The sequence below is a fragment of the Diospyros lotus genome, chromosome 12 (genome assembly GCF_014633365.1).
Source record: "Diospyros lotus cultivar Yz01 chromosome 12, ASM1463336v1, whole genome shotgun sequence".
Taxonomy (NCBI): Eukaryota; Viridiplantae; Streptophyta; class Magnoliopsida; order Ericales; family Ebenaceae; genus Diospyros; species Diospyros lotus.
Window position 1 is genome coordinate 7,533,805 of NC_068349.1, and position 26,738 is coordinate 7,560,542.

At 36.2% G+C, this 26,738-nt stretch overlaps 1 protein-coding gene and 1 pseudogene across 4 annotated transcripts in view; both read left to right on the forward strand.

Annotated features, from left to right (window-relative positions):
- Window positions 1-10,012, forward strand: part of LOC127787391 (glycerol-3-phosphate acyltransferase, chloroplastic-like) — a 59,462-nt gene extending 49,450 nt beyond the window's left edge. For 3 of the 4 annotated variants that reach the window (XM_052315409.1, XM_052315410.1, XM_052315411.1), the window contains exons 6-13: window positions 4,096-4,197; window positions 4,277-4,338; window positions 4,440-4,550; window positions 5,973-6,051; window positions 6,563-6,682; window positions 6,792-6,905; window positions 9,308-9,482; window positions 9,745-10,012. In XM_052315409.1, the coding sequence (XP_052171369.1) occupies window positions 4,096-4,197; window positions 4,277-4,338; window positions 4,440-4,550; window positions 5,973-6,051; window positions 6,563-6,682; window positions 6,792-6,905; window positions 9,308-9,442 (723 nt within the window). In that variant the 3' untranslated portion in view covers window positions 9,443-9,482; window positions 9,745-10,012. Of the gene's footprint in view, window positions 1-4,095; window positions 4,198-4,276; window positions 4,339-4,439; window positions 4,551-5,972; window positions 6,052-6,473; window positions 6,683-6,791; window positions 6,906-9,307; window positions 9,483-9,744 lie in introns of those variants that run through there. The other variant, XR_008020152.1, reaches the window with a different exon arrangement.
- A 5,620-nt stretch (window positions 10,013-15,632) lies between these two features.
- On the forward strand, window positions 15,633-23,870 carry LOC127787395 (uncharacterized; annotated as a pseudogene).
- The last annotated feature ends 2,868 nt before the right edge of the window (window positions 23,871-26,738 follow it).

Here is a 26,738-nt window from a genome sequence, read left to right on the forward strand (position 1 = left end):
GTTTGCAATTTGGCTGTTTGTATGCGTATAGATGAGTAGGAATACCCCTTCTTCCAACTTCTCTTTGATAAAGTGCCGATCAATTTCTACATGTTTTGTTTAGTCTTGTTGCACCAGATTTTTTTGCAATGCTAATAGTAGATTGGTTATCACAGAGTACCTTTACTAGTTTCTCAACATTGATTTTGAGATCAAGTAGTAATCTTCTCAACCATATCCCTTCACATAACCCATGAGCCATGGCTTTAAACTCAGCCTCTGCACTACTTGAAGAAATCATAGACTATTTTTTTAGTATGCCACGTAACGAGATTTCCCCACACATCTAAATAGTATTCAGAAGTTGATCTTCGGTCTTTGAGTTAAACCAACCCAATCTGCATCACTATAAAAAATAGTGATGCAGATTTATATGGAGCAACCTACATTCATAGGAGATTGATTGGGATGAATCTCGCTTGATTGATTCTCTAACACAATCATTATTTTCTTTCTTCTAATGGTACTTTCTTTGAGTTAATCCTTTCTTTACTTTTTGTTCCCTTTCTTCTTTCTCATCTCTTGATGAGGTTCTTCTTGTTCCTTATTTTTCTTTTTCGGTTCGTACTTTCTTTTCTCCTATTACTTTCTCCATTCCTTCTCGTCCTCTCTTGACATATCAGTGTTGTTCCCAACCTTCTTATCCTTGCTTCTATTCCTCCAAATGGTGTGTTTTCTTCACCTCATGTTCCTCCAAATTCTACAATTCCTTCAGATATTTGCCTTCCTACAGGTGCCATTATTTATTTAGTTTTCAATTCGGTTTAGCCTTCCTTATGCAGAGGTACTTGTTCTTATTGTTATCTCATCATGCTTACACTTTCTTGAGCCATCATCTTTTATCTTCTATCCATTCTGCCTTTGTTTATACTCTTTCATCCATTTATAGTCCTAAAACAGTTGTAGAGGCTCGTGCTTGCCCTGGTTGGCATCATGCTATGGATGAGGAGATGTGTGCTTTGCTTGCTAATAGACTTGGGATTTGGTCCCCCTTCCTCCCCAGGAAGTCCTTAGTTGCCACTGGGTTTTTATTATTAAAGTTTGTCTTAATGGCTCTACTTATAGATCGAAAACACGTTTGGTTGCCAAGGATTATATACAAATCCTTGGTCTTGATTATGGAGATACCTTTTCCCTTGTGGCTAAGATTACCTTGGTTTTTTTCTTCTTTCCATGACTTCCACTAGACATTGGCCTCTTCATTTGCTTGACATAAAAAATGTTTATCTCCATGGTGATCTTCTTGAGGAGGTTTATATGGAGCAACCACCTGGGTTTGTTGCTTAAGGTGAGTTTCACCTAGTTTGTCACCCCGAAAAATCCTTGTATGGTTTGAAGTAATCAACTAGGTGTTGGTTTCGTTGCTTTAGCTTCAATCTTTTTGGATTAACTAGGAGTGAAGCTAACCATTTTTGTTTTCCATCGCCATGTTCCTAGTGGTGTTATCTACTTGGTTGTCTATGTAAATGATATTATCATTATTGGTTATGATGAGCAAGGGATTTATCTGTTGAAAGCTCATTTGCATTCTCATTTTTAAGCTAAAGATTTGGGTCCAGAGAGGTATTTCTTGGGTATTGAGATTGCTAGATCTGGGCATGGCATTTGTATCTCTAAAGGAAGTATGCTGTTGATATTTTGGAGGAGACAGGCATGTTGGTTTCTCGGCCCATCGATATGCTTATGGATACTAATTCTAAGCTTGTTCTTGGATAGGGGAGGAGTCTACTCATGATCTAGGGCGTTATAGGAGACTGGTTGGGAAGCTGAATATGTGACAGTGACTCAAACAGATTTTGCATTTGCTGTTAGTGTGGTTAGCCAGTTTTTGAATTCTCCTTGTGATGCTCATTGGCATGCTTTGGTGCGGATTTTATGATATATTAAGAATTTGCCTGGTAAAGGTTTATTATTTAAGGATAAAGGTCATACACGTTATGTAGATGCTAATTGGGCAGGTTGTCCATTTGATAGACGGTCCACTTTTGGCTATTGTGTTTTGATTGGAGGCAATCGGGATCATTGGAAGAGTAAAAAGCTGCATGTTGTTGTTAGGTCTAGTGCTGAAGATGAGTATAGTGCCATGGCATTAGCTACATGTGAGTTGATCTAGCTAAAACAACTTCTTAAGGAGCTGAAGTTTGGTGATTCAGGTCTATGCACCTTATGTGTGACAATCAAGCTGCTCTTCATGTTGCCTCTAATCCTGTTTTTCCTGAAAGGACCAAGCATACTGAAATAGGCTCACTTTGTGTGAAAAACTGGTTTTTGGTGAAATTTTTACAGTATTTGTTGAGACTAAGGATCAGCTGGTTGGCCTGTTTACTAAACCTCTTCGAGGTCCAAGGATTGAGTGCATTTGTTCCAATCTAGGCACATATGATATGTATGTGCCAACTTGCGGGAGAGTGTTGAGAATTCATATTAGCCCAATTGTATTAGGAAGTGTGCTTTATATTTTTGTTGTACCTTGTACCTAGCTTAGGTAGCTTGTAACCCTAGCTTAATAAAATTGAATTGTTCTTTTCCCTCCAATTTCTCTTTTCCTCTCTTCAATCTCTTTCAATTCTGTATACCATTTTTCAATGATGACTAAGTAATGCGGTAGAGTCTCCAATCTGCCCAAGGAAAGTAAGGGCATGGTCTTCAACACCAGAACTGGTGTCAAATAATCTTGTGTTCGGGTGCTATTAGTTTGAACAAATCACTACTACCTACTTGTAGTGAAGAATATTATCACTGATTCAACACCCATGACATTTTCTCCAGTGCCTTTAGACTGGAATATTTTCTTGTAACCAAATAATGCATCCCCCTCCAATTAAAAAAAAATACAACTAAAGAATATATAGATGGTTGTGTTTCTAATTAGGGCTTCTCTCTGGGTAGCCACTATTCAACTTTTACTGGTATTGCCATTTGTTTCCAACAAATTCTTATTGCAAGACATATTTGCACCCAAAATCAAGTGCCTAACCTGCTTTATTTGCAGTGGAAAAAAATGATTAATAGAAGCAGGAAAGGCCTTTTTTACACCTCTAAGATGAAATTCTAATGCATTATCTAGTTCGGAATTTTTGGCAATGTATGTGACTGTTTTACCTTGCTTTGCTATGCTGTAGTATTTTGGCAGTCCCTGTATTTGGTGGCGTTTTGAATGAACTCTAAAGACAGTACCAATAAATGAAAAGTTCTGAATGAGTGCATGTGAATTGTCATTCATGGTGGAAGTGTACGAGAATTATGATTTTGTTGGCCTTTACAGCGAAGCTATCAGGAAATTATGACATGCATCTATATCTTTGAAGATTGGTGATTCCATCTCAGATTCAATGAAGAGGGTGTTTTCAATGTATGAGGCTCCCTGCTTTTCAAGGGTTGGGAGATGGGCATATTTGTACACAGCATTCCACTTGTTTTTTCCAAAGAGATTGTCTCTACAACTAGAACCCATGTCCTTTCTAATCACAAAAGAGCACCTTATGGTTGTTGCCAAGGTTGCCCTCATTTCAAGTTCAATGTGTAACTTAAAAATTTGGTCAGTCCTTAAATCTTATTAACTTCAAAAATCTAGATGACATGGTCACCAAAATCATTCAATGGTCACTCTTTTCGGTGCAAGTCCTTTGTGAAATGTGATAGCTGGCAGAATGTGGTTGGGAGTGAGCTGCCTTAATGTCAGTTCATCATATTGTTTGGATTAGACAGTAAGAAAACCTGGAGATGTTTGTAAGGTGTATGATTAGTTGCTGGCGTATTAGCTAACAGTTCCATTTAATTAGCAATTAAGAACCTGTGCCCTGTCAAACCACAAGGTAAGTGGAACTTCTGACAAAGGGCTAGTAACAACCTTCTCTTCTTTTCTGTTTTTTGAGGCCAAAAATTACATATATACCTTTGCGATTAAAAATTTTTGGAGGAGCTATGGAAGAATTAAAGATGCTTGTTTTTAACAAACTGTTAGCTTCTTACATCTTTTTTTGGTTTGTTCTTGATCTTTTTTTCTTCTTTGTCCTTGCTAGGATGTAACCAGCACTTCTTTACTGTAAAATGCAGGGGCACAACATTGTCTTTATGTCCAACCATCAAACTGAAGCAGATCCGGCTGCCATTTCATTGTTGCTTGAAGCAACACATCCTTATATTGCAGAGAACATAGTAATCTTCTCTTATACAGCTTACTAGTTAACATATGTGCAATTTTTCTAGAAACAGTAATATTCTGGAATGAATGCAGACATATGTGGCTGGAGATAGAGTTATTACTGATCCTCTTTGCAAGCCCTTCAGCATGGGAAGGTGCTCAAAAATATTTTTTAATATTTAGTGGAAGTAAGTAAGATACTGTTGTGTGCCTAATGCCTTTATATGTATTATCCTTATGCATCCCTGTACTCCAGGAATCTCTTGTGCGTGTATTCAAAAAAGCACATGCATGATGTTCCTGAGCTTGCTGAAATGAAAAAAAGAGCTAATACAAGAAGTTTAAAGGACATGGCATTGCTTTTGAGGTGCTGTCATATATCCTTTTGTCATTCCCTTTTATATAGTTAAATGACATATGCAGGTTATTTCTATTCCAGTCCAACACTCCTAATATGTGCAATTGCAGTATCTAATGAAAGATTTATTTACCATCCCTCTGTTGTGAAGTGCATGATGTAATTAAATGAGACCACCATTTAGCATATTGACTAGTGAAAAATGTGCAAAGCTTTTTCTCTTTAGTAAATAAAACCTTTTTATATCATGACAAAAAAATATTGACTAGTGAAAAATGTACAAAGCTTTTTCTCTTTAGTAATACTTTACATCCAATTAGGAACAACGACAACACAATAATCACAAGCTTTAATCCATGAAGTGCGGTTGGGGCTACATAAATTTTCTTTTTCCAACCATCTTCTTCCATGGTCTTATCCTTTGTAAGTTCATAACCAAGTTACTTCTTGGATTTGCCTTTTAAGTTCATCCATTACTAAAACAAAGAGATTAGGGCTCAGTGTAGATCCTTAATGTAATCCAATTATGAAGAAAGGAATTATACTTCTATATTTAACTGAGTATATGTTTTACAATATATACTATAAAAATCTTGGAATGCTTCCTAGTCTTGTCTTGATCATTCCATATCTTGGTCCGAAAAGCATTATAACCTTATCTTGATATAATCTTATCTTATTTTAACAAATGTTACCTAGACAAGATGCACACACACAAAAAAAAAAAGAAAGACAATATACAAAACGGAAAGAAAGACAAAAAAGAAAGAAAGAAAAACATGAATTCTCCTTTTTCCTAAACCAGGAAAGGATATCTACAACATATTTAGGAATAAATCCTAAGAAATCTCCAACAATCTTCAACAAGTTATGATCGAGAAAGCCTCAATATCTCCTTCACAAATCCCAATACACTTTTTTGCTTGATGATACACATGCAATGCATAATATATGCAACATACTACAAAATAATAAAAAATTAAAAAAACCAAGCAAACTCTATATAATCAATCTATACTTGCTGCATAAAGGCTTGGTGGGCCTGGCCAGCCATCACGGCATGCTCTGGCCCATTTGGCATCTATACCTATATATAATTAATCCAAACTGCTCAGTTGTTTCTTCCTCAACCCCTTCCACAAGACTTCTTTGAGGATTCTGCCATAGCCTTTTTCCTCGTTTATAAATACTATATGCAAATCTTTTTGTTTATTTGCCTTCCCAATTAGGAAAGAGATGCTTATTTTGAAGGAAAATAATTTATTATCACTTTCATACATATTGATAGAGGTTTATCTTTTCCTTTTCTCTCTTTCTGGTAACTGCTGATTTTTACTTGCTGCATCTCTGGGATGTTTATTAGTTTTATGGTTTTTTCAACATGCTTGATCCTGTATTGATGTGTTTATGACTTGGCTTACATAACATCAGGGGTGGATCAAAGATAATATGGATTGCACCAAGTGGTGGAAGGGACCGCCCAGATCCTATCACAAAAGAATGGTATCCGGTAAAAATTAGACACTCACCCTTACTAGTTTTGTGAAAGAAAGCTTATACAAATAAGAAAATCAAACAATCCATAATTAAGTCTTTGTTATTATATTTTCCTGTTGATGGGTGATGTTACTAAAATAAGTTTTTATTAACAGAAGCTTATGTTGTAAGACATAATGATAGTAAGGGTAATAATAATAAAATAAAACAGAATAAGTACATGTTTTGTTTGCATTATTTCTCTTCGTCTTGAAGATTTATTTTTCATAGTAGTTGATTTTGTCACTTGAATAGGTGTCTGCATGAGATCATGACTAGATGTGGGATGTTAAGGATTAGGTATGGTGGTTCTCGCTCTTTTACATGCACATGGAAACCAATATCAATGTGTGCAAATTTGCAGCTTTAGGTTAAAGTGCTATATGTACCCTGCAGGATTGTAGTTACACATTCAAATACTTCGGAACATGCTACTTTCATGTCCATTATGACGCTAATGTTCATTCTGATAATAAGAGGTTCAGGCACCCTTTGATGCTTCTTCAGTGGACAATATGAGAAGGCTTACAGGACGTGCTGGTGTACCTGGTCATATTTATCCCTTAGCGATGTTGTGCTACAATATTATGCCTCCACCATCACAAGTACTTTCTTTTTTCTTCAGGAGCTCTTATCTTTTTCTTTTTAAAACTTCTTATGGGCTTTTATCTTATGACCTCATCTTCTACCCTATAAAAAAATAAATGCCACAAGGTTGAGAAAGAAGTTGGAGAAAGAAGAGTGATTTCCTTTCATGGCATTGGATTATCAGTGGCACCCGAAATCAGTTTCAATGAAATTGCTGCTGTTTGTGGAGATGCTGAAGAGGTGAGTCCTATATAATATACTTGGATATACTGGATTATTATCATTTTCTTTTCTTGAAGAAAAACTACGAGAATAGTAGTTTGGAAATTGTTTTACTTTAGCTGTTCTAACATAGATGTACCAGTTCTGCACCAACAGTTCCCTACCTGTTAACCTTAATCGTGACGTAATGCACCTGGAGATTAACCACACATTTTATATTTTTAAAACATTTTATGTTTGCAGTCCCACGGATTGAAAAAGACAATGTGGTCTCAATCATCTTATTTGTCTTATCAATTAGGAAATATGCTGTTCCTTTTGACCTTTCTTCACTATTGCAGTGGCTTCGTAGATGCCATAACTGTTGATTTGGCTGTAGTGCTCACATTCCTCAGCTAGAACAGATGGCTTAGAGATGGAGTTAGGCATCTCATGGAACAGTTTTTGCTTGTTAAAATAAAATTATCGGAGTTCCTGTAGTTCAATTGAGTTTTGAACCTAAAATGGATGCATCCCAAATGCCAGCTAGAAAGGCTATTACCAGGTTTTGATCCTTCAATGCAGGATACTGGAAAGAAACAGCCAGGGGTATGGGCGAAAATTGGTTGGATTGGATAAAGACTGCATATTGGTATTGACTTGGTATTCTAATCCTACTAAATCCACCATCCTACAATGATAGATGGTACTCTAATTCATGACTCAGTTAATTTAGAGCAAAACTATAGGGAGTTTGTTTTCAGCCGACTGCAAATTCTGTGTAGCCAACATACATATTTTAGTTTTTTTTTTTTTTCAATGAATGATCTTCTGATGCATGGTCCTTGCCATGTATCTCAAAGACCAGAACACTTTGGTGGCCCATGTTACCACATTCTGCCCTCTACATACCTAAAGACTGCTGTTGCTTTGTCTACACAAACGGTTTTATTGCAAAAAGCCCCTTATCATCAAGCAGGCTTATATGAAGCATAAACTGAAACAGACTAATGGCATCCCCTGTGTGTCAAACCTGTGAATGGTAAGTAGCTTCTAACAGCACTGTAGTTTATTTTTTTCCCCAATGAGAACCTGCAGCCACTACCTTCAGGTGAGCAGCATTGTGTATTTCACCCAGCACTTTGCATACTTGTGTTAGTTTTTGAAAAATTTCCAGAATGTTATCTCTGACAGTAAAATTGCATATACAAGTCTTTAAAATTATTAAACAACAAATTGTATATATATCTACAAGCAAGCACTTGTATGTATAGGTTTTCTGGGGGGCACTTTTTGTACTAGTGACACTCTTTAGACTACATCTCAGATTCTCACACTTGCATTGTCTATAGAACAGAATTTTGGTATCAAGAGTAACATGACCAAGTAGCTACCCTACAGATTGATCATGGGTGTTAGCATAAAAGGTTGCAGTCATTGGAAGCTAGGAAAGTTGCCCACATGGTAAGAAGAAAGAACCCAATAGAATTGGATCTAGTGTCAGGTATTTTGTATTTTCTTTTTGTGATTTTTTTAGTCCTATTTTGGTGGAATTCTTTCTGATTCAAGTAAGAAATCAGAAAATAGCCTACTGCCCCCTCCTTTTATGTATAGGTCTTTTACATTGTATTGAAATGCCTGCTCAAGTATTCAGCAAAAAAAAAAGCCTGCTCAAGTGGTAATGAAGGCTTGTAAGTCAGTTTATGTGTTATGGCCTGAACTGAAAAACTGAAATACAACCATGGACCTTTTCCAATGAAATTCAGTCTTTTAAGTCATTTTTCAAATATTGGAGTTTGTGTTGATGATCTAAAGTAACAGATGCTGAGAATTCAAGAACCCATGTTGATCACCAATTAGCTCAAGAGCTTGAAAATCTCAAAAATGGATCGATTGACTTACATGAGCTGTGTAAATTCTTATGGCTTGCATTTGGATGGGCAAAAACGAGTATACTTAATTTAGTGACCAGTAAATACAAAACCAGGGTGCTAAGACGACAAACATAATGGTGAAAAACAAAGATTATGAGACTCAATTTATATGTACTCACAACAGAGCTTAAATATCATGTTAGGTCTCCAGCCAAGCAGCCCATCCAGTGGTAAACCAACAAAATAGTATGTGCTGATTAGTTGGAGATAAGATCACTACCCAAAAATACCGAAGGATTTGGGATACCAGACCTGCCTGTGGACTCCTAAAGGGGCACCCCCTTTTCTGGTCTCTCTTACCTAAGAGAATGACAACAAAGTTGAATAGCAATCTCTCTCTCTCTCTCTAACATGCGCACGTGCGCGTGCACACCATGTTGTGCATGTAACAGTTATACTTGGGTTATCAAAATTATGCCATCAGTGGTGGGTCATGTCAGACAATTTGACTCCATGTTATGCAGTGACAGTTATAGTTGGTTTAGAACTAACCACCCTCTGTTGCAGGCTAAGGTGGCATATGCACATGCAATGTATGATTCTGTCATGGAGCAGTACAAAGTGATCAAACGTGCCATACACTGCAAAGAAGGTTTGAAGGCATCAGTTCCTACCATCTCATTGTCGCAACCATGGAAGTAGTCAATTGCATATATATTGTAACCTGTTCCTTTATAGTCAGGTAGTTTACTTTTTTCCCTCACCTTTAGAGTTCTTTCTGATAATTGGGATCAGTAATAAAATGTCCTCAACATTCTTCAAATATACTCCTTTTGGGCTTTGTCCAGCTTTCATTGCATTCATGCTACCGCACGTTCTTTTACATTAGATACTAATTCATTTATTTCTACTTTACTAAGATTAAAAAACAAACATAAGTATCTTGACAGAAATTAGAAACTACGAGGAGGAGAAAGATATAAAAGCTTTGTCCTATTTTGCAGGGTAAGTTGCTTGCTTATTTGTCAAGTTGCTCACTTTTCAATCTCAAAATTGTTGCCGAAGCTGTACTTTTCATTGCTAAAGCGAAAGTTACATCTTCTAATGAATGCTATCGTTGATCTGGCTGTTACCAGTTCACATTTTGTGGAGATAACCATCAGAAACTAAAATTTCTGTATGACGTGTACAATGTATAGTCTCTTCCTACTTCCTGTAAAGAATTGATCCAATAGTTGGTGAGCAATTCAATTGTACATTGCACTTGTTCCATGTATCAGATTTTGTTTTCGAGGCAATTTCAATGGTTTGAGCTTTATACATTTCAAAGAGAGATTCTGATTCTGATGGGCGACATTAATAGCAAATGATAATTAGAAACAAAACCAAGGAAATAAAATGTTACAAAGTGGTCAAGTGATTTTTCTTCCCTTATCCCCTTGTGCCCTTGGAAATAGTTATTTGGAGAGGCAAATGCACGGCCAAGTTGGACTGCCCAACTTTATAAGGTGGAGATTACAAGATATGCTCAAATTATTCAGTCATTTTACTTGTCAAAGCTGTTAGAAGGTATACAATTTGAGTTGTACAGTTCCTGAATCTCATTTCTTTTAATTCTTGAACTATTTTAAATACCAATGTTACTCTTTTCCTTGCTGGATCAGTGGATTGTCCTTCCTTGGCTGCAGACCCCAGGAAAGGAATATTAACAGAGGGGGATCGGAAACTGCAATGGCTGCAGGTAAGTACAGTGATTGTGTGTTAAGTAAGAAGAGTTGCATCCATCTCCCTAGCCTAATATAAAAATTTGATGAGAATAATATAATAAAAAATATAGAAAAAAAAAAACTTGATTAGACGAACTTAGGTTTTATACGAGTTATAAAGATTTTATAAAAGATAAATTTATAAATAAAAATAATTGACGAGTTATATTATAGAAGTTCATCTTACATAGTAGGATAAAAGTTTTATGTGATGATGATGTTGTTGTAATAAATTATAAAAGTAATTCAACATTATAAAGATACACTATTACATTATTTATTTTAAGTATAAATTATCAAAAATAAAAGTCCAACTTTTACCCCATTTTTATTAATTTGGAGTTGGAGTCAACTGTTAATCTGATCAATTCTGGTATTCAACTTTGAAATTCCATTTGAATTATAGAACCACTGTGTATGCTGTTAAATGATTGTTGTTATTTGATGTGATGTTGAAAAATCTAAACTGATATGGTTGTCACACCTCTTTCTGACTCTATATCGGGGGGGTGGGGTGTTTTGCAACAAAGACCCATCAAATAGGATTCGGACACTCTTAAAAGAGAGGGAAAGTGATGTGGCAGTCAGATCAATTTGGGTTTTTTACATAAGCTTTTCACCTTATCAAATTACAGTAGACATAACAGGCTTGAATGATAGATGGTCCATAAGTGAAATGAAATTAAAAGTTGAGCTTAAATTTAATAACAAAATAAAAATAGAATTCTCTTTTAGTAATGTACTTTTTTGGGCGCGTCAAGAAAAGAGTGGAGAAGGGGAAGGGTAATTTACCCTTTTATTTTGGCAACACTTGTTGAACAATATTGTCAGTGATTATCTAATCTAAGGTGGTCCGGTTGGTGAATACATCCTTTAATTGTGAGATAAAATATTTCCACTTGCTTTGAAAATATTCCTACATGAAAATGCAAAATCATATAAGATGACAATGTTCAAAGATTTACCCCCCCCCAAAAAAAAAGTTATCAAAGTAATAATTAGTATTTGTTGGTTCAATGAGCAAATGAAGTGTTTGCTGGGAAATAACTCTTCTTTTTGCCATGTCTTTTTAGTAGCCTTTTGACTCTTTTCGCTAGATGCCAATAAATGTAGTGTGAAAAAAGCAAAGCATAAAAGTTTTTTTTAAGTCCAAAGAGTCAGTAATGGTGGCTTATTAATTTGCCTTTGCAGCCTGTGTGCAAATCTTTTCTGGCTCTAATTAATCATTGCTTTGCCAATCATCTTCATTCTGTTGTTTCCATGCATGTGTTCTGGTATTATTGATGATATGTATACATATTTAATTTATAAAAACAAAAAAGTAAGTATTTATATGTTTTTTAAAGATAAAAAATGAATTTTGATAAAATATATTTACATTTAAACAAACAAAGACAATTGTAAAGGTAAAATAATTCTCAATTAAAGTTATGAATGTGGCATTTGGCCTAAGTGTAGGCCGCAGCCACAATGATGCTTTCATATAATTTAAAGAGGATTGATATAATTGATGTGTCACATAAAATCATGACTCCACTATTTGATTGCCCTGATTTTCAGGCCTTTTTACCCTCATAGGCAAAGTGTCCAGCTCAACAAATACGTTTTTACCCCCACAAAACAAAACAAAAATATATTTTTATTTTATTTTTTAATAGTGCCATTCTATTTATATTTGGAATGAATTATGGATCATTGTTTGCCCTTTTTAAAATGTTGAACATTAAAATATAGTATACCAAATTAATAACTAATGAGTTGAATAATAAGGTAGCAAAGCAATACTTAACAATAAATTCTTATTTACCCTCTTTGTTTATTATTGAGTGTTTTTATTAGTTTTTTTATATTATATATGACGAGATAAATAGTTTTTGATATTCTATTGTCTAACTTATTATTATATTAGGGGAAATTAATTGCACCCCTTGTGTGGTTTGGATCTTTTACTCAAATAATACATCTATAATTTGTTTTTAGTTAAATCAGCTCTCCTACATTGTTTAAATCCTCAAAATATCCTTTTTATTACTAATACTGTTAATTAGACTATAATTAGTGGAAAAAAAACTTAATAATCTCTCTAATTAAGAAGAAAAAATTAAAAATTAAGAACCAGATGGGATCCAGCCAGTGCTGAAACTGATGATTAATTAGAATCCATATGTGGGATTTGGCCATCATCATTAAAAAAAAAAAAAGAAAAAGAAAAAAAAATAAAGTTACATTGGAAACCGTTGTTAGGTTGTAGCGATGGCACAGAGAAAGAAAAGAATGGTAGTGATTAAAGCAGGACAGGGAAGGACGAGCAATGAGCAATAAAGGATTTGTGGTGGCGGTGGTTTAAGGTTGAGTTGGAAAAGAATTAATATATTAGATCGTCTTCTCCAAACACCAAGGGAGAAGAAGAAAATGGTAGTGGCGAGGGGCGAGAAGGTAGGGGGAGCTCTAGGCATAAGGTTGTTGGAGATGGATTTTGGCTATGAAAAATAGGCACAAGGCATAGGCATAAGCCATTGGCAACACACACCCCAAAAGGGGGACCTCTCTGCTTGGGCAATGGTCGACCGACAAGCAGATGGTTTTGTTTAGGTAGTCAGTGACGAGCTGTGTCTTGTAATGGCCCACAAAAATAAAAAATAGGCAGGCAGGGGGTGACTAGTTGGCTGTGGCTTTGGGTTTCCAGTCAGTAGCGAAAGACAATGGGTCTTTGTTCCCATGAGCTTCTTCGGATCTTATTTGCAATTGTAGCCATAACTGCCATCCTTCTTCTTTGCCCCCGTGGGAGTGGCAATTTGAGAGAAGGGGGCGTGAGGAGCTGGTGAGGCCCTCACCCTGTTGAAAACAATCGCAATATGTGCTTTTATGTATTACAACAATAAACTGATGAACACAACAACAGCAATAATCTGACTCACACAACACCAACGTGTATGTATTATATATACGGACAGCAGCGATGAACGGAGCAACTCCTGTACTGGTACTACAATAATAATTCAAAAAACACAGAACAACAATTCGAAATAAATAGAATAGCAAACTAAGAATCCGTCGAGAAGGATGTCTCGAGCAACCACAGCAATTGGAACAAACAGTTCAAAATAGAAAGACAGCAGTGATCGAGGCACGCCAAAAATGCTGTCTTGAAGACAGAAATCGCCTTACACCGATCAAATATAAACTCCGATGACTGTCTTAACATGATACAACAATCAGCTCCGATTGAACTACAAGCACGAATAACTAGATTTGGCAAAACTAGAGTTGGATGCTTGCTCTCTACGACATAAGGACTTCAATATGCAAAAAAAAAGGGGGCATATTTGAAAATTAGACGAAGATTGATAAGCTATATATAGTTGATAATCCATGAAACTAGAAAGTCATGTATTCAATCCGACATTCAATCAAACGTTCGATGTCACTCATAAAAATCAATACATTTGACTTTAATCAAGAAATCGAAATAACACTAATATAGAGAGATTTGCATTAATTTTTTTTATTTAATTACAATTTATTCAATAAATAACACTATTGCTAATAGAAGAGGTGTTTTGGTACTTTTAAGTAAATTATAAAGATTAATTTGATTAAAAATTAAATATGTAAAATGTCTAGACAAAATTTTCTACTATGGTGAGATGCACAATTAATTTGCCTTGCATATATTGATGTGTTGTATTATATTTTAATAATAAAATAATATTTTCTTGTTAAATAAAAATAACATGCTATTTCTAAAAAGTTGAAAAAAATAATTTAAAAAGAAAGTTGGTATAAAGTTCTTATTTTGTTAATTAAAAATGTATTTGATTGCTATGATTTTAAAATAATTGTGTTTTCTTTTTAGGATAAACTTTAAATAAATGTACTTAAATTAATTTACTTTGCTCGAGAAATATATAGAGAGATTTATCGAAGAGGATCAAAAAGAAATATCTTCGTCCACATTATAAATTTATAAAATGTGTTATTACCCACTATTCTTTTTTCTCTTTTCTTATGACCGTCAATGCGATCGTCGCCTCATTACTATTTTCGTCTCGCTGCTATCACCTCGCGGCCTCATATCACAAATGGTGGGTATTTTGTAAAGAATCATGCTAGATGTACACCCATTTTGTACATCTTGGACTACATAACGATTATTATGACTAAAATACTCTGTGCTTCACGCACTTTTATGCACCTCATGAGAGATATTTTTATCATAATACCTCTTTATATAATTCAAAACATACAAAATAAGTGTATCAGTAATATTTTTCTTTTGTAAATGTCTACTGTTGCATCAGCAAGGCGGCGAGGCAATGGCAGCGGATGGCAATAAAAAGGGTGAAGAGAGAGCAGGTACATTTTACAAATATGTCATGTAAATAGGGGTATTTTAGTCTTTTTAATCCCTTCAAACTTAACGGAAACACAGGAGCAAGAAATGCCCGGTCACCAATCTGCAGACACGTCAAGTGCTGGCAGCCGTCCGATGGTCCAAATCTGATGCATCCGCCAGGTACAGTGGAGTCTGACAGATTTTGCTTGCCTGCCTGAGTTGCAAAAGTCACTAAACACATCAATGATGAAAGCAATCAAATCAGAGGCAGTGATGTGACAGTGCGAGGCTTGCGCCCCCACGTGCCTCTCCCCTGGACCCCTACTGATGGAAGTAAAACCCCAATTTTCGTGGCCCCACTTGAGTTGGAAGCAAGTCCTGATGTGCCCGTGGGCCCAGCCGTACTCTTTTCCGGATAAGCTCAGCCTGACGTGGCCCATCGTTTTTGTTTTTTTCTTATATATATATATATAAAGAATTATTTGATTTGCTGATAAGAATGGCACAAATGTAATAAAAAATTCCAAGTATTGTATTTATAAGTGTGGAGAGATGTTGTAATCTAAAGCTTAATCTTCAATTTGATTATTATTTATTTACATATCTCTTCAAGCAATTGGGATGTGTTTGGGGACACTTTTAGGGTTTTACTTTTGGTTTGGGGGCGTGTTTAATTAACTCGGGTCGCCCACTCAAGTCAACCTCAATCTCAAAATAAATATATTAAATACAAAGTAGGAATGAATGGTATTGGTAGGAGGGTTAGTAAGTGGGTGGACAGAAGAGAGAAGAGAGAGCGACACATTGACTCTCCGCTGTCTGCCTTCACAAACTGACGACACAAACAATTCAGTTCAAACTCATTCCAAACACCACACTCTCTCTCTCTCTCTCTCTTCCTTGGAACTCTCTCTTCCTCTCCACTCTCCAGTTTGGGATTGCGCTCTCTCTCTCTCCCTCTGCATTTGGGATTGTAAATTAAAGTTCCTTACTTCCCATCCAAACAACTCTTCCACAATCAAATCTCTCTCTCTCCATTTAGGACTCTCTCCCTCTGCATTTGGGATTGTAAATTAAAGTTCCTTACTTCCCATCCAAACAACTCTTCCACAATCAAATCTCTCTCTCTCTCTCTCTCCATTTAGGACTGTAAAAGTTCCTCCCATTTGCCAGCCAGCTCTCCTCTCTCTCTCTCTCTCTCTCAACAACACCTTCCACAGAACGCCTCAAAACAATGTAAGCCCACAGGAAACAGTCTGTCGTCTCTATACTGATTTGTTCTCTCTTCTCTGTAGGCTAATACACATGCATTCATGAATTGGGTTCTGTCAGTCTCACAACCTGTTTGCGGCGGCGGCGGCGGCGGCGCTGAACAATCCTCATGGGCTGTGTCTTATCTCAGCTTGCGTCCAAATTCACCTTCTTCCCGCCGTCTCCGGCGACTTACACCCTCAAGACGTCCGACGACGGCAAGCTCTCCGCCGTCTTCACCGCCTCCTCCATCCCGGTGCCGATCGCCGATGAGGGCACACTGGACGTGCTGTTGCTTGACACCAAGCGAGGCAACAAGATCGTCGCTTTCTATCTCCGAAACCCCTTGGCTCGCCTCACTGTGCTCTACTCTCACGGCAATGCCACTGATCTTGGCCAACTCTTCGACCTCTTCCTTCAGCTCAAGGCCAATCTCAGAGCCAATCTCATTGGGTAATACTTTTTTCGGGCTCTCTCCTCGCCTTCTTTTTGAACTACTCTTTCTATTTAGTTCATTGATTTTTGTGAAAGCCCTAGGTTTAAATATGCTAAATGTCCTTAGTGTTGTGGCCTTTTGAGTTCTGGGTCTCTCTATCTCTATCTCTATCTATATCTTTCTTCCTTGTAAAGTGGTTGAAGTCATATGAAGAAGCTTTATTAAGTTTTCTCCCTTCTGAAAAGGGTACTCGTTTGTGATTTTATTGGATCTTTACATGGTGTGATGGTTTCAGCTTGGAGGTCGATTTTCTTCACACATCTTCTATTTTTAAGACTCCTATGCTGGGCATAGACCTGTGAATATGTTGATTTCCTTTTAATATTATACACATTTCAATTTGTTTAGTGTAAATGCCTTCCACGTACAACAATACAGAAAGGAAAAAAAGGTTGGATATGGTAAAGCTTACTCTTGTTCTGGAATATGGACAGTAGTCTTTCTCCAATCTCCACTTATTCATGTATTTAAAGTGAGTTTTTGTTATCTTGTTTTCTCAGGCAGAGTTTTTTCTCTATTTTGGGAACTGTGCCTTTTGGGCCCATCGTGAGTTGTGCTCTTGTTTTTGCATCGCCACTGCTTGGGCAGATTTTCTTTTCAGTTGTCGTTTCAGACCCAGTGTTTCTGAATATCATCTGATCTTCGAATGCTTCATCTTCTTTATTCCTTTCTTGAACCCGTGCTTTTGTGAGCTGGTTTTATTTGTATGTTCTTTTCTGCCTTTTTCACTTGTTCCGCTGGACCTTTCCTTTCCAGCGGTTCTTTTCTGTCCTTTCACTTAATGCACTTCTTAGTTCAAACTTTGGAGATTGCTACTTTCATTTTTCTTTAATTTGATTAAAAATGAAGTTATTCATAATAAGCTTGGAATGATTATTATTGAACATAAGATGCATGAGACTAGATTAAGAGGTTATTTGGCTTAGCGGTTTGACCGCGTATAAGCCATTTGTGCAGCTGATCCGCTATGGTGCGTCTGATGGTTAACTGTTTGGCTTAGCATTTCAACTTATACGTTATCCACTAAAATGCTGCTATAGCAGCGTTTAACAAAAGCTAGTACCCCCAGCTTTTCTAGAAAACGTTGCATCGTTGACCAACAAAAATACTAAAATATCCTACATTACCGTTACCCAAAGCTCTTTCTCCATCATCGTCTTCGAAGTTGTGCTCTGCCATTACCGCCGCTGCTGCCATCACCCCTCCTCTATGCCACCATCACCATCGCCGTTGTGCAGCTGGGCCGCCGCAAGCAACTCGTGTTGGTGGATTGCGCCATCGCCTCATCTGGTTCCAGCCTCGATCACGCCATCGCCTCATCTGGTTCCAGCCATCGCCTCTGGGTCGCGCCATCGCCTCATCTGGTTCCAGCCATCGCCATCGCCTCATCAGGCACCGCCTACAGCTTCGATCACCACCTCCTCCATCGTTGGTGGCATCCCCAACCTGTAAGTGTATATACAATATATACACTTACAAGTATATATATATTGTATATATATATTAATGGTAGAAAAAAAAAAGATGTATATATATTAGATTGATATATTTTTTAATAAGTATGTATAATTTATCTTTTTTTTATTAAAAATAGTATTTTTGTAATTTTTATTTACATTATTTAGCATCATGTTTATTTTAGTATTTTTGTCAAGTTTTGACAACTTATCAGTTTTTACAAATCAAACACATAACTATTAACTGATAGCTTAAAAGCATATTTATCCAAACACGCTATTAACTTAAACACTATACAACTTTTATACTAACCGCTAATTAACTTAAAAGCTGCAATTAAAAACGGTATGCCAAACAGCCTCTAAGATGGTTTAGTCATGTTTTATTTAATAAGATAATGCTTTTGATAAAAATGATTGGAGAGTTATTTAACTTATAATTCATCTAACCAACCCCACGTGGTGGAATAAATGCTTGGTATGTGTTTTATTTTTCATGAATTTTCTGCTGAAGTGGTATTGTCTTAGAAATTACTATGGTAATCATTTTTTTCCCTGTTTGGTAGTAAATCTCCCCTATCAATTCCTTTATTGATTACTGCTTTATTCCTTTCCATGTCAATTTCATTGTGCAGATATGACTATTCTGGCTATGGAGCTTCTACTGGCAAGGTAGGCTGTAACTCATTAGAATATCATGCCAAGCAATTATATTTCTTGAAAGAAAGTATAACAGAAACTTTCGCTCCAACTCTTTAGCTTCTATTTGTTCTTAGTTCGCTGCAGAAGAACAGTTTGAACGGGAAGGTATCCTAATTGAACTTAATATTTGTAACAATGGCAAATTTGGATGTAGGGAATACTAACAGTGCTTCAAAAGTGTGCTTCAAAATTGATTTGGGGTCTAGTGTAATAGCAAAAGTAGGTTATAATTGAGTTACTTGTTTGCAATTGTAGAACTGATTTATGCAATTCTAGTTAAGCCTTAAAAGGGCTCAGGGAAGTTGTTATGTCACACATAGGTTTTATTGCATTAATGACGGGAACATTTATATGTTATGTGGTGTTTGTTTAAGGTTTAAATATGTCATCCATTCACCTATTAATGTAACCTTCGGAGTATTTTTCCTTGTAACTTCTGATAACTTCTGCAGAATGTTCTAGATGGCCTGTAGAGAGACAGCTCTTTTAATGTTATGCCCCTATTTGTTTTGCATCATCATATTAGGTAGATTTTGAGGTTGAGAATTTGCTTTGTGCCATAAAAATTGGTGGAATTTCCTAATTTCCTTTTTCTTGGTAACCCTCTAAGAAGACTTCCAGATTTGAATATTATTTGCTTGAAATGTTCTCAATATTCATATTTGGGTTCTATTGGTAGTTTGATTTACCTTTTCCTTTGTTGAATGCAGCCAAGTGAATCCAATACATATTCTGACATAGAGGCAGTATATGAATGTCTTCAGACTGAATACGGGATTAGCCAGGAAGACTTAATTCTCTATGGACAGTCAGTTGGAAGTGGACCAACACTGCACTTAGCAGCGAAATTGCCAAGGTTGAGAGGCGTTGTTCTGCATAGTGCCATTCTTTCTGGCCTTCGTGTGGTCTGTCGTGTGAAGGTCACATTTTGCTTTGACATTTATAAGGTGAGAGGCAGATCTTGGTTGGTGCTGGTTATTTATGTCATATCTACTACCTGTTTGTTTGAGGAACAATATGCTAAATGCCTAATTTGTTTGGATATCTACCATCAATATCATATTACCTCTCTCTCTCTCTCTCTCTAAATCAGAGTATCCCCGCCTTGTGCAGGACTAATATACCGGGACACTTGAGCATGACACCCCACTGAATTTGTTTCTAATTTACAGTGCAACTCTTGGTAATTTGTATCATGTCATCATGATTGAACCACATAATCTAGGATGGTGAAGGGCAAGACAATGCATCAATATTTGACAACTTAAAAAATTATATGGTGTAAAGGGGTAGCTTGATTTGCAAAAATGGGATGGATGATCACTGGTATGAGATCATAATAAACAAGAAGTGATGATTAGGAACTTTGTCTTTTCAGCTGATTTCTGAAATTTGTCCTTCAGTATCGGATGCAATGTTCTTTGTTGATCTGATTGGTAAATGAAATTAATTTGTGATTGTTAGAAGTAGGGTGGTTCAGCTTTTGATTCTTGGTTCTGCTTCGAAACTGCTGTCTTGGATAAGTTGATCAAGATTTCCATCTAAAGTAGTGTGAACTGTTGGGAAAAACGAGCAGGCTATTGTAGGAGAGACTATGTCAACTTTAAGATTCTATTGGTTAATGATTTCTATGTGTTGAGTGGAGGATTATATCCAGAGTTTAAAAGCATAAACCAGCAGGCAGGAGTTTAATTGCAAAAACTCTAGTCTCTATTTGTTTCACCAGAAAGTATTATTTTCTTTGTAAACTTTTTTGGGTAAGTACTATTTTCCATAAAAATTTTCGTTTGTTTGTGATTAATTAGTATGTTTGAACCAAGGTCTTTTGACAAAAAGGAAAAGGGCATACCTAGCATATGAGGTTTCCACTTAGTGAGGATCATATTTTTAAGCAGTTTTCGCCTCACTTTGCAAGGGTCAGGCATCCCTGCTTTACTTTTTTGTACACGATGATATTATTTATGTACAAGCATTTAAGAACATTTTTTTTTTCTTTTCCTTCCACAAATCTAGTTCCAAACATGGGCTTTGAGTTTTTGTTTGTATACCTAGTTTTGTGGATAAGATTTGGAAGTAGATATTTTTGTGTTTCTTTATATTGATTTAGAGAGCATGAGGGAAAGACATAGATGGTGGGGAGAATTGAATGAATTTAAAACATAATGGACTAGGATGCATTAAAAGAGAGTAAAAGATCAAGAGGGATTTGAGCTATTTCTTCTTTCGAACATTCAAATTGTTGAATTGTTAACCACCATTTGATCTAAAAGGTTAAGTTATTAGATAGAGGGTTAACTTTATCTTTAATACTATTATTTTACTCTTAACATGCCCCCTCACATGTGACTAGGCCTTACTGATAACTGGTTCAACCTCATGCACAATTTAAATATTGGGTTGGTGGCGAGGTCTGAATTCAAGACCTTTTTCTATCTAATACCATATTAAATTATTAACTACTATCTAATTTAAAACCTTAAGCTATTAGATGGAGGGTTAACTTCATCTTTTATACTATTATTTTATTCTCAATACAAATAACATACTTCCACTCTTTGTTATAGAAACTTCTTCTGGAATTAAAATCTGGTGTGCAGTTTTCCATATTTTTCATTTTTCTTTTTCATAATTATTTGTGTTAGTTTTTTAGGCTTTTGTTTAAAACATTCAGCTATAATTTGGTGTTAAAGAAACGACAGCTATGTAATATGCATTGCATAGGCTGCAGAAAATATGAAATAATTTGGACCTTCTTTAGAGCCTCTCAACCCACTAAACATTTACCAAACTAAGTGGCTCACACCACTAAATCAACTAGCCAATGTATAAACCAAGTTACTGTATACTATCCCCTGAAAGCAAAATATCATTAAACTAATTCAGACTGAATTTAATATGCTGGAGTGCCTAAAAAAGTCATAACATGATTTCAAAATACGCTAGCTTTTGGGTCTGCCTTGAATCTTGAGCCAAATTTTTAAAATCCCCGTCTTTCAAAATTTTTCTTGGTCCCCCTACTACAGCCTGCATTACAAACACAGGAGATTGTGCATGTTCCTCCTGAAGAAATTTGCTTGGGTTGTAAATTAGACTTTGTACTATTTGTTTTATATAATTGGATGCATATAGTATTTTCCGCATTGTTGCTGTGGTCAAGTGAGTGATTGTAAGCATGCCATGCCTTTTTCTTATTGGTTATTTTGGTGCTGCCATTCAAGCTGTTGATTGTTTTTTGATATTGCAGAATGTTAACAAAATCCAGAAGGTGAAGTGCCCTGTCCTAGTGATACATGTAAGTTTTCCTTGTTGTTTTAAGGAATTTTTATTATTTAATCTCCAATAATTTGCTCTGCATTTTTGTTTTTGAATGAAATTGATGGCTCCATACATGGTTGCTACCACAAATATTTTTGCTCGAAGGCTTATTGATGGTGTGGATTGTCAACTAGAGGATCAGTGTTGTAGAGTAAGGTTGAGCTGATACAGGAAGTATGATGATTCCCAGAACCTCTCAGAGAGGGAAGGAAAGGGCCAACACAATTGTCAAAGGTTGAGTTATGGAAAAACGGGGATGATCTTATGGAGGTCCTTCCCATGCAGAAGAGCATAATAATCTCCACAAGGAGAGTGATGCCTTGTCACATAGGTGAAGGGGTGTGTGGTTAGCCCTTGACTCTTGAGATTGGCCAAAGTGGTCAAGATAATGGCAGGTAGACCTATTTGATTGGCCTAAATGAGGTAAATAGAAATCGATTGCATTTCTAGTTTGGTTTGTTATGTCCTTTTTGGCAAGTTCATGGCCTATGGCACCATGGTTCCTCCCTCCCATGTGGGGTAAGAGGTGGTTACAGGAGCAACATAACTGGTGCATAGGTTAACGTATTAGTCCCTTATTGCTAATGAGGCAGACAGGAACAAAGTGCCTTAACGCTACCTAAGTCCTAGATTTCAGTCCACAGATTTCAGTCCATGTCCTTGTGAGTCCTATGTACTAGAAATGTAGACCTTTGGGCTTTCTCCGGAGCCAACCCCAGGCATTTGGTGTAGAGCAGTGGAGGTATATTGCTATGGAGGCAATTCCATTTTCAGCTGAGGCACATTGCTGTGGCTGATCTCAAGGGCATTGTGAGGAGATATTTCAAGGTGAAGTATTGAATAGGCTGGTTTTGAAGAGTTCAGGAAGAGATGGATTTCAAAACACTAACAGTTCTCCGGCACAGGTGAAATCAATATGCACCACTTTACCAAGTCAAATCCGTCTTGAGAAGAGGCTCGATGAAAGGAATATGAGTGCGGGTGGGAATTTCCTCATCAGTCTGATTTATGAATACTTAAAACAATTAGTGAGAAGGCTTTGACACTGGCACTTGGCTGACTTTATGCCCCACCTGGAGATAGCTAGAGTGTTTTATCCTGGTTTAGGGGCTGGACATGTAGTGGGCTGTGTTATCTGTAGCTACACATTACTTCTTTTGTTCATTTTGCTTGAGGGATAATCATGAAAGGAACAACGGTATATTACTCTTCCCACTCCAGATCAATTTTTTCATCCACATGACCTGCTCTCAGTCTATTTTGAAACGCACTAGATAAACTGATAATGGTATTAGTATTGCTTCAGAATGAGAATAGTGGAGGCAGAAATACTAGGAACGAGTTGCCTCTTGATACTTAATAATGCTGTGGATTTTGATAAATTATTTGCAGGGTACAGATGATGACGTTGTAAATGTGTTACATGGCAATGGACTGTGGAAAATGGCTAGGGAACCGTACGAGCCTCTATGGATTAAAGGAGGTGGGCACTGCAACCTGGAACTGTACCCAGATTATATCCAACATCTTTGCAGATTCATGCAAGAAATGGAGAATATAACAACAGAAATCCGCCTCCGGAAAATCAGGCAGAGCCTTGGTCTGCACAAGGGTTCTCATGCCGGCAACGAAAGTGCCACCACCAGCTGCTGCTGTGGTATTAAATTCTGTCAGCCCAAATGCCCAGAATGCTTGAAACCAAGCTGCACAAGGTGTTGCTGCCGATCAAAATGCCCAAAATGTTCAAAACCAAGATGCACAAAGTGTTGCTGGCCAAAATGCCCAGAATGTTTCAAACCGAGGGGCACAATGTGTTGCTGCCAGCAGCCAAAATGCTTGAAACCGAGCTGCTCTTGCCGGCCAAAATGCTCAAAACCAAGCTGCACCAAGTGCTGTTGCTTGCCAAAATGCACAGAATGCTCAAAACTGAGCTGCACCAAGTGTTGCTGCTTGCCAAAATGCTCAAAACCAAGCTGCACCAAGTGCTGTTGCTTGCCAAAATGCCCAGAATGCTCAAAACTGAGCTGTACCAAGTGTTGCTGCTTGCCAAAATGCTCAAAACCAAGCTGCACCAAGTGCTGTTGCTTGCCAAAATGCCCAGAATGCTCAAAACCAAGCTGCACCAAGTGTTGCTGCTTGCCAAAATGCCCAGAATGCTCAAAACTGAGCTGCACAAAGTGTTGCTGCTTGCCAAAATGCCCAGAATGCCCAAAACTGAGCTGCACCAAGTGTTGCTGCTTGCCAAAATGCCCAGAATGCCCAAAACTGAGCTGCACAAGGTGTTGCTGCTTGCCAAAATGCCCAAAATGGAAATATAGATGCCTGGACTGTAAATGCAAATCCCCGAGATGCCCGATGCCGGGCTGTTTATGCTGGTGTTAGTTGAAGATAGCTAGGTGGTGGTGGTATACATAGGGATTGTTAGCGACCTAAGATCAAAGTTGCTCGTCTGTGTATAGATTGTTAAACTTGCTCAATTCGCTCAAAACTTATGCACTAGTAGCAGCAGCAGCAGTAGTAGTATTGGAAACATGGGGTAGTACGTAGTTAGTTGCTTCACAATTATAAATTAAAATAGATGCAGCTTTCGGTTTATGGTTTATTGCCCTGCAGCCTTGGCCAAACTGAGGGCAAAATCCATTCAAAGATCCGTTCAGTGGCTGGATATGGTCCATTTCTGTCAGGCTCATTGATTAGCCCGGTCTGATGTGAGGTAAGGTTGTCAGACTGACCCCAAATCCATCATCCATTCATTAAATTATAATTTAGTCAGTTAACTAGATGATTAATTCCGGTTGCTATAAGAAAAAACAATTTATTATCGTCGTTTGCAATGTGATGGAGAAGTAGACAAAGAAGAACGCGGCCCCAGCCTGGAATACTACGTCAATTATCAAACACAAGGCAGGAAAGTTGGTGGGAACGTTGTGGTTTTGGTCTCCTTTATTTTCCTTTTCATATTACATAAGCTTTGACAACTCCTTTTGACATGAATTATTGTTATTTGCCATTGGTAGTCTTTCATTTTCATATATATATATATTGTTTTTTAATTTTACTACTTTGTTATATTTGAAACTAAATAGTTTACATTTTCTTTTTCTTTCTTTTGGTAGATTGTAATGTGGACCAACAACATTGGTGTTTGAAAGACCTCCAAAGTAATAATTCCACATTGAATGTAATCATCCAATCTCACCAAGTGATCAATAGGAAAGTTACCTTGTCCAAAAAAATGTTTAAATTTACAAGAACAACTTTGATTTGTTAAAATTAAAAAAAACAAAAACACACCTATGTACTTCAGTCAAAAAAAAAATTAACATTTCAAAATTTTAAAATGTTCTATTAGACACATTTATTTTAAAAAAATTAAATTATTAAATATTTTTTAATTTATATTAAATTAAATTCACTTTTGTATTTTATAAAAAAACGTGACACTCGAACTTATTTAAAAAGTGTTTAATAGTTTTACTTATTGAATTTTTTTTTAAAAAAAATTAAGGTATTACAAGACTTTTTTTTAGTAAAGTACAGACATACATTTAATTTAATATAAATTAAAAATAATTTAATAATTTTATTATTTTTGAAGTAAAAGTATCTAATGTGACGTTTTGTAAATTTAGGGTATCACAAGACTTTTTTACTAAAATATATGGATGTATTTATGTCTTCACATAATTAGATAATTTAGAATCATTGTGACATGAAAATAACACTAAGGATGCGTTTGATAAAGGTGAAAAATAAGGATGGAATTCATTTTCCATCTAAATTACAAAAAATTCTATCAAACAATTTTCAATTCCATGGAATTCAAATTCCATCTTAATTCAAAAAGTAAAGATTTTCCTTGAAATCAAGGAATTGAAATTCTTAGGAGTTGGGGTGGGAATTGGAATTCTACCCTCATTTTTCACCCCTATTAAAAGCACAACATTTAGGATGCATTTGATAACATAGAAAATATCACATTTAAGGAATTGAATTTTATCTTTGGTGTTTGACACACTATATTTTTCATAGAATTGAATTCTATGGTACAACTATTAAAGCATATTTTTGCTTATTTTCCATGGAAAATTCCATCTAAGAAAAAGATGATTTTTTGTGTTCCATGCAAGTTAGAAAATGATTTTCTTTCTAACTAAATGCTATCAAACACACCCTTAATTTTCTAAATAAATAGACTATTTCTTAAGGATTGTCTTTAACAAAAACAAGTCTCATTTATGAGATTAGATTTTATAAAGTTAAATTGAGATTCATTTACTTATTATGCCTTATAAGAATAATTTTAATAAATAAATAAAAAGAACATCCTTAATTTATTCATTCTTAAATCTTAATTTTTACACACAAAAAAGTGGTATATATAATAACAACACTTAAACTAGATATATATATATTCAACAAAGCACCAAGAAATTGGCCATGAGCCAAACCCACAGTTTAAGTTGGTCATATCATGTTTGAGCTCTATATTTATGTCTGTGTTGGCCTCTCTCCATTGAGATTTGACTTTGAAAGAGGGAAGTTGGATGGGCTGCCATTAGTGCCAGTTGGGTTTCCCACCAAACTCAGATCAAGACATCTTCCCCTCAAATTAGGGCTACTGCAATGCACAAGTTGGACAAGGCAAGCAAGCTCCTTTCAACTCTCCACCTTT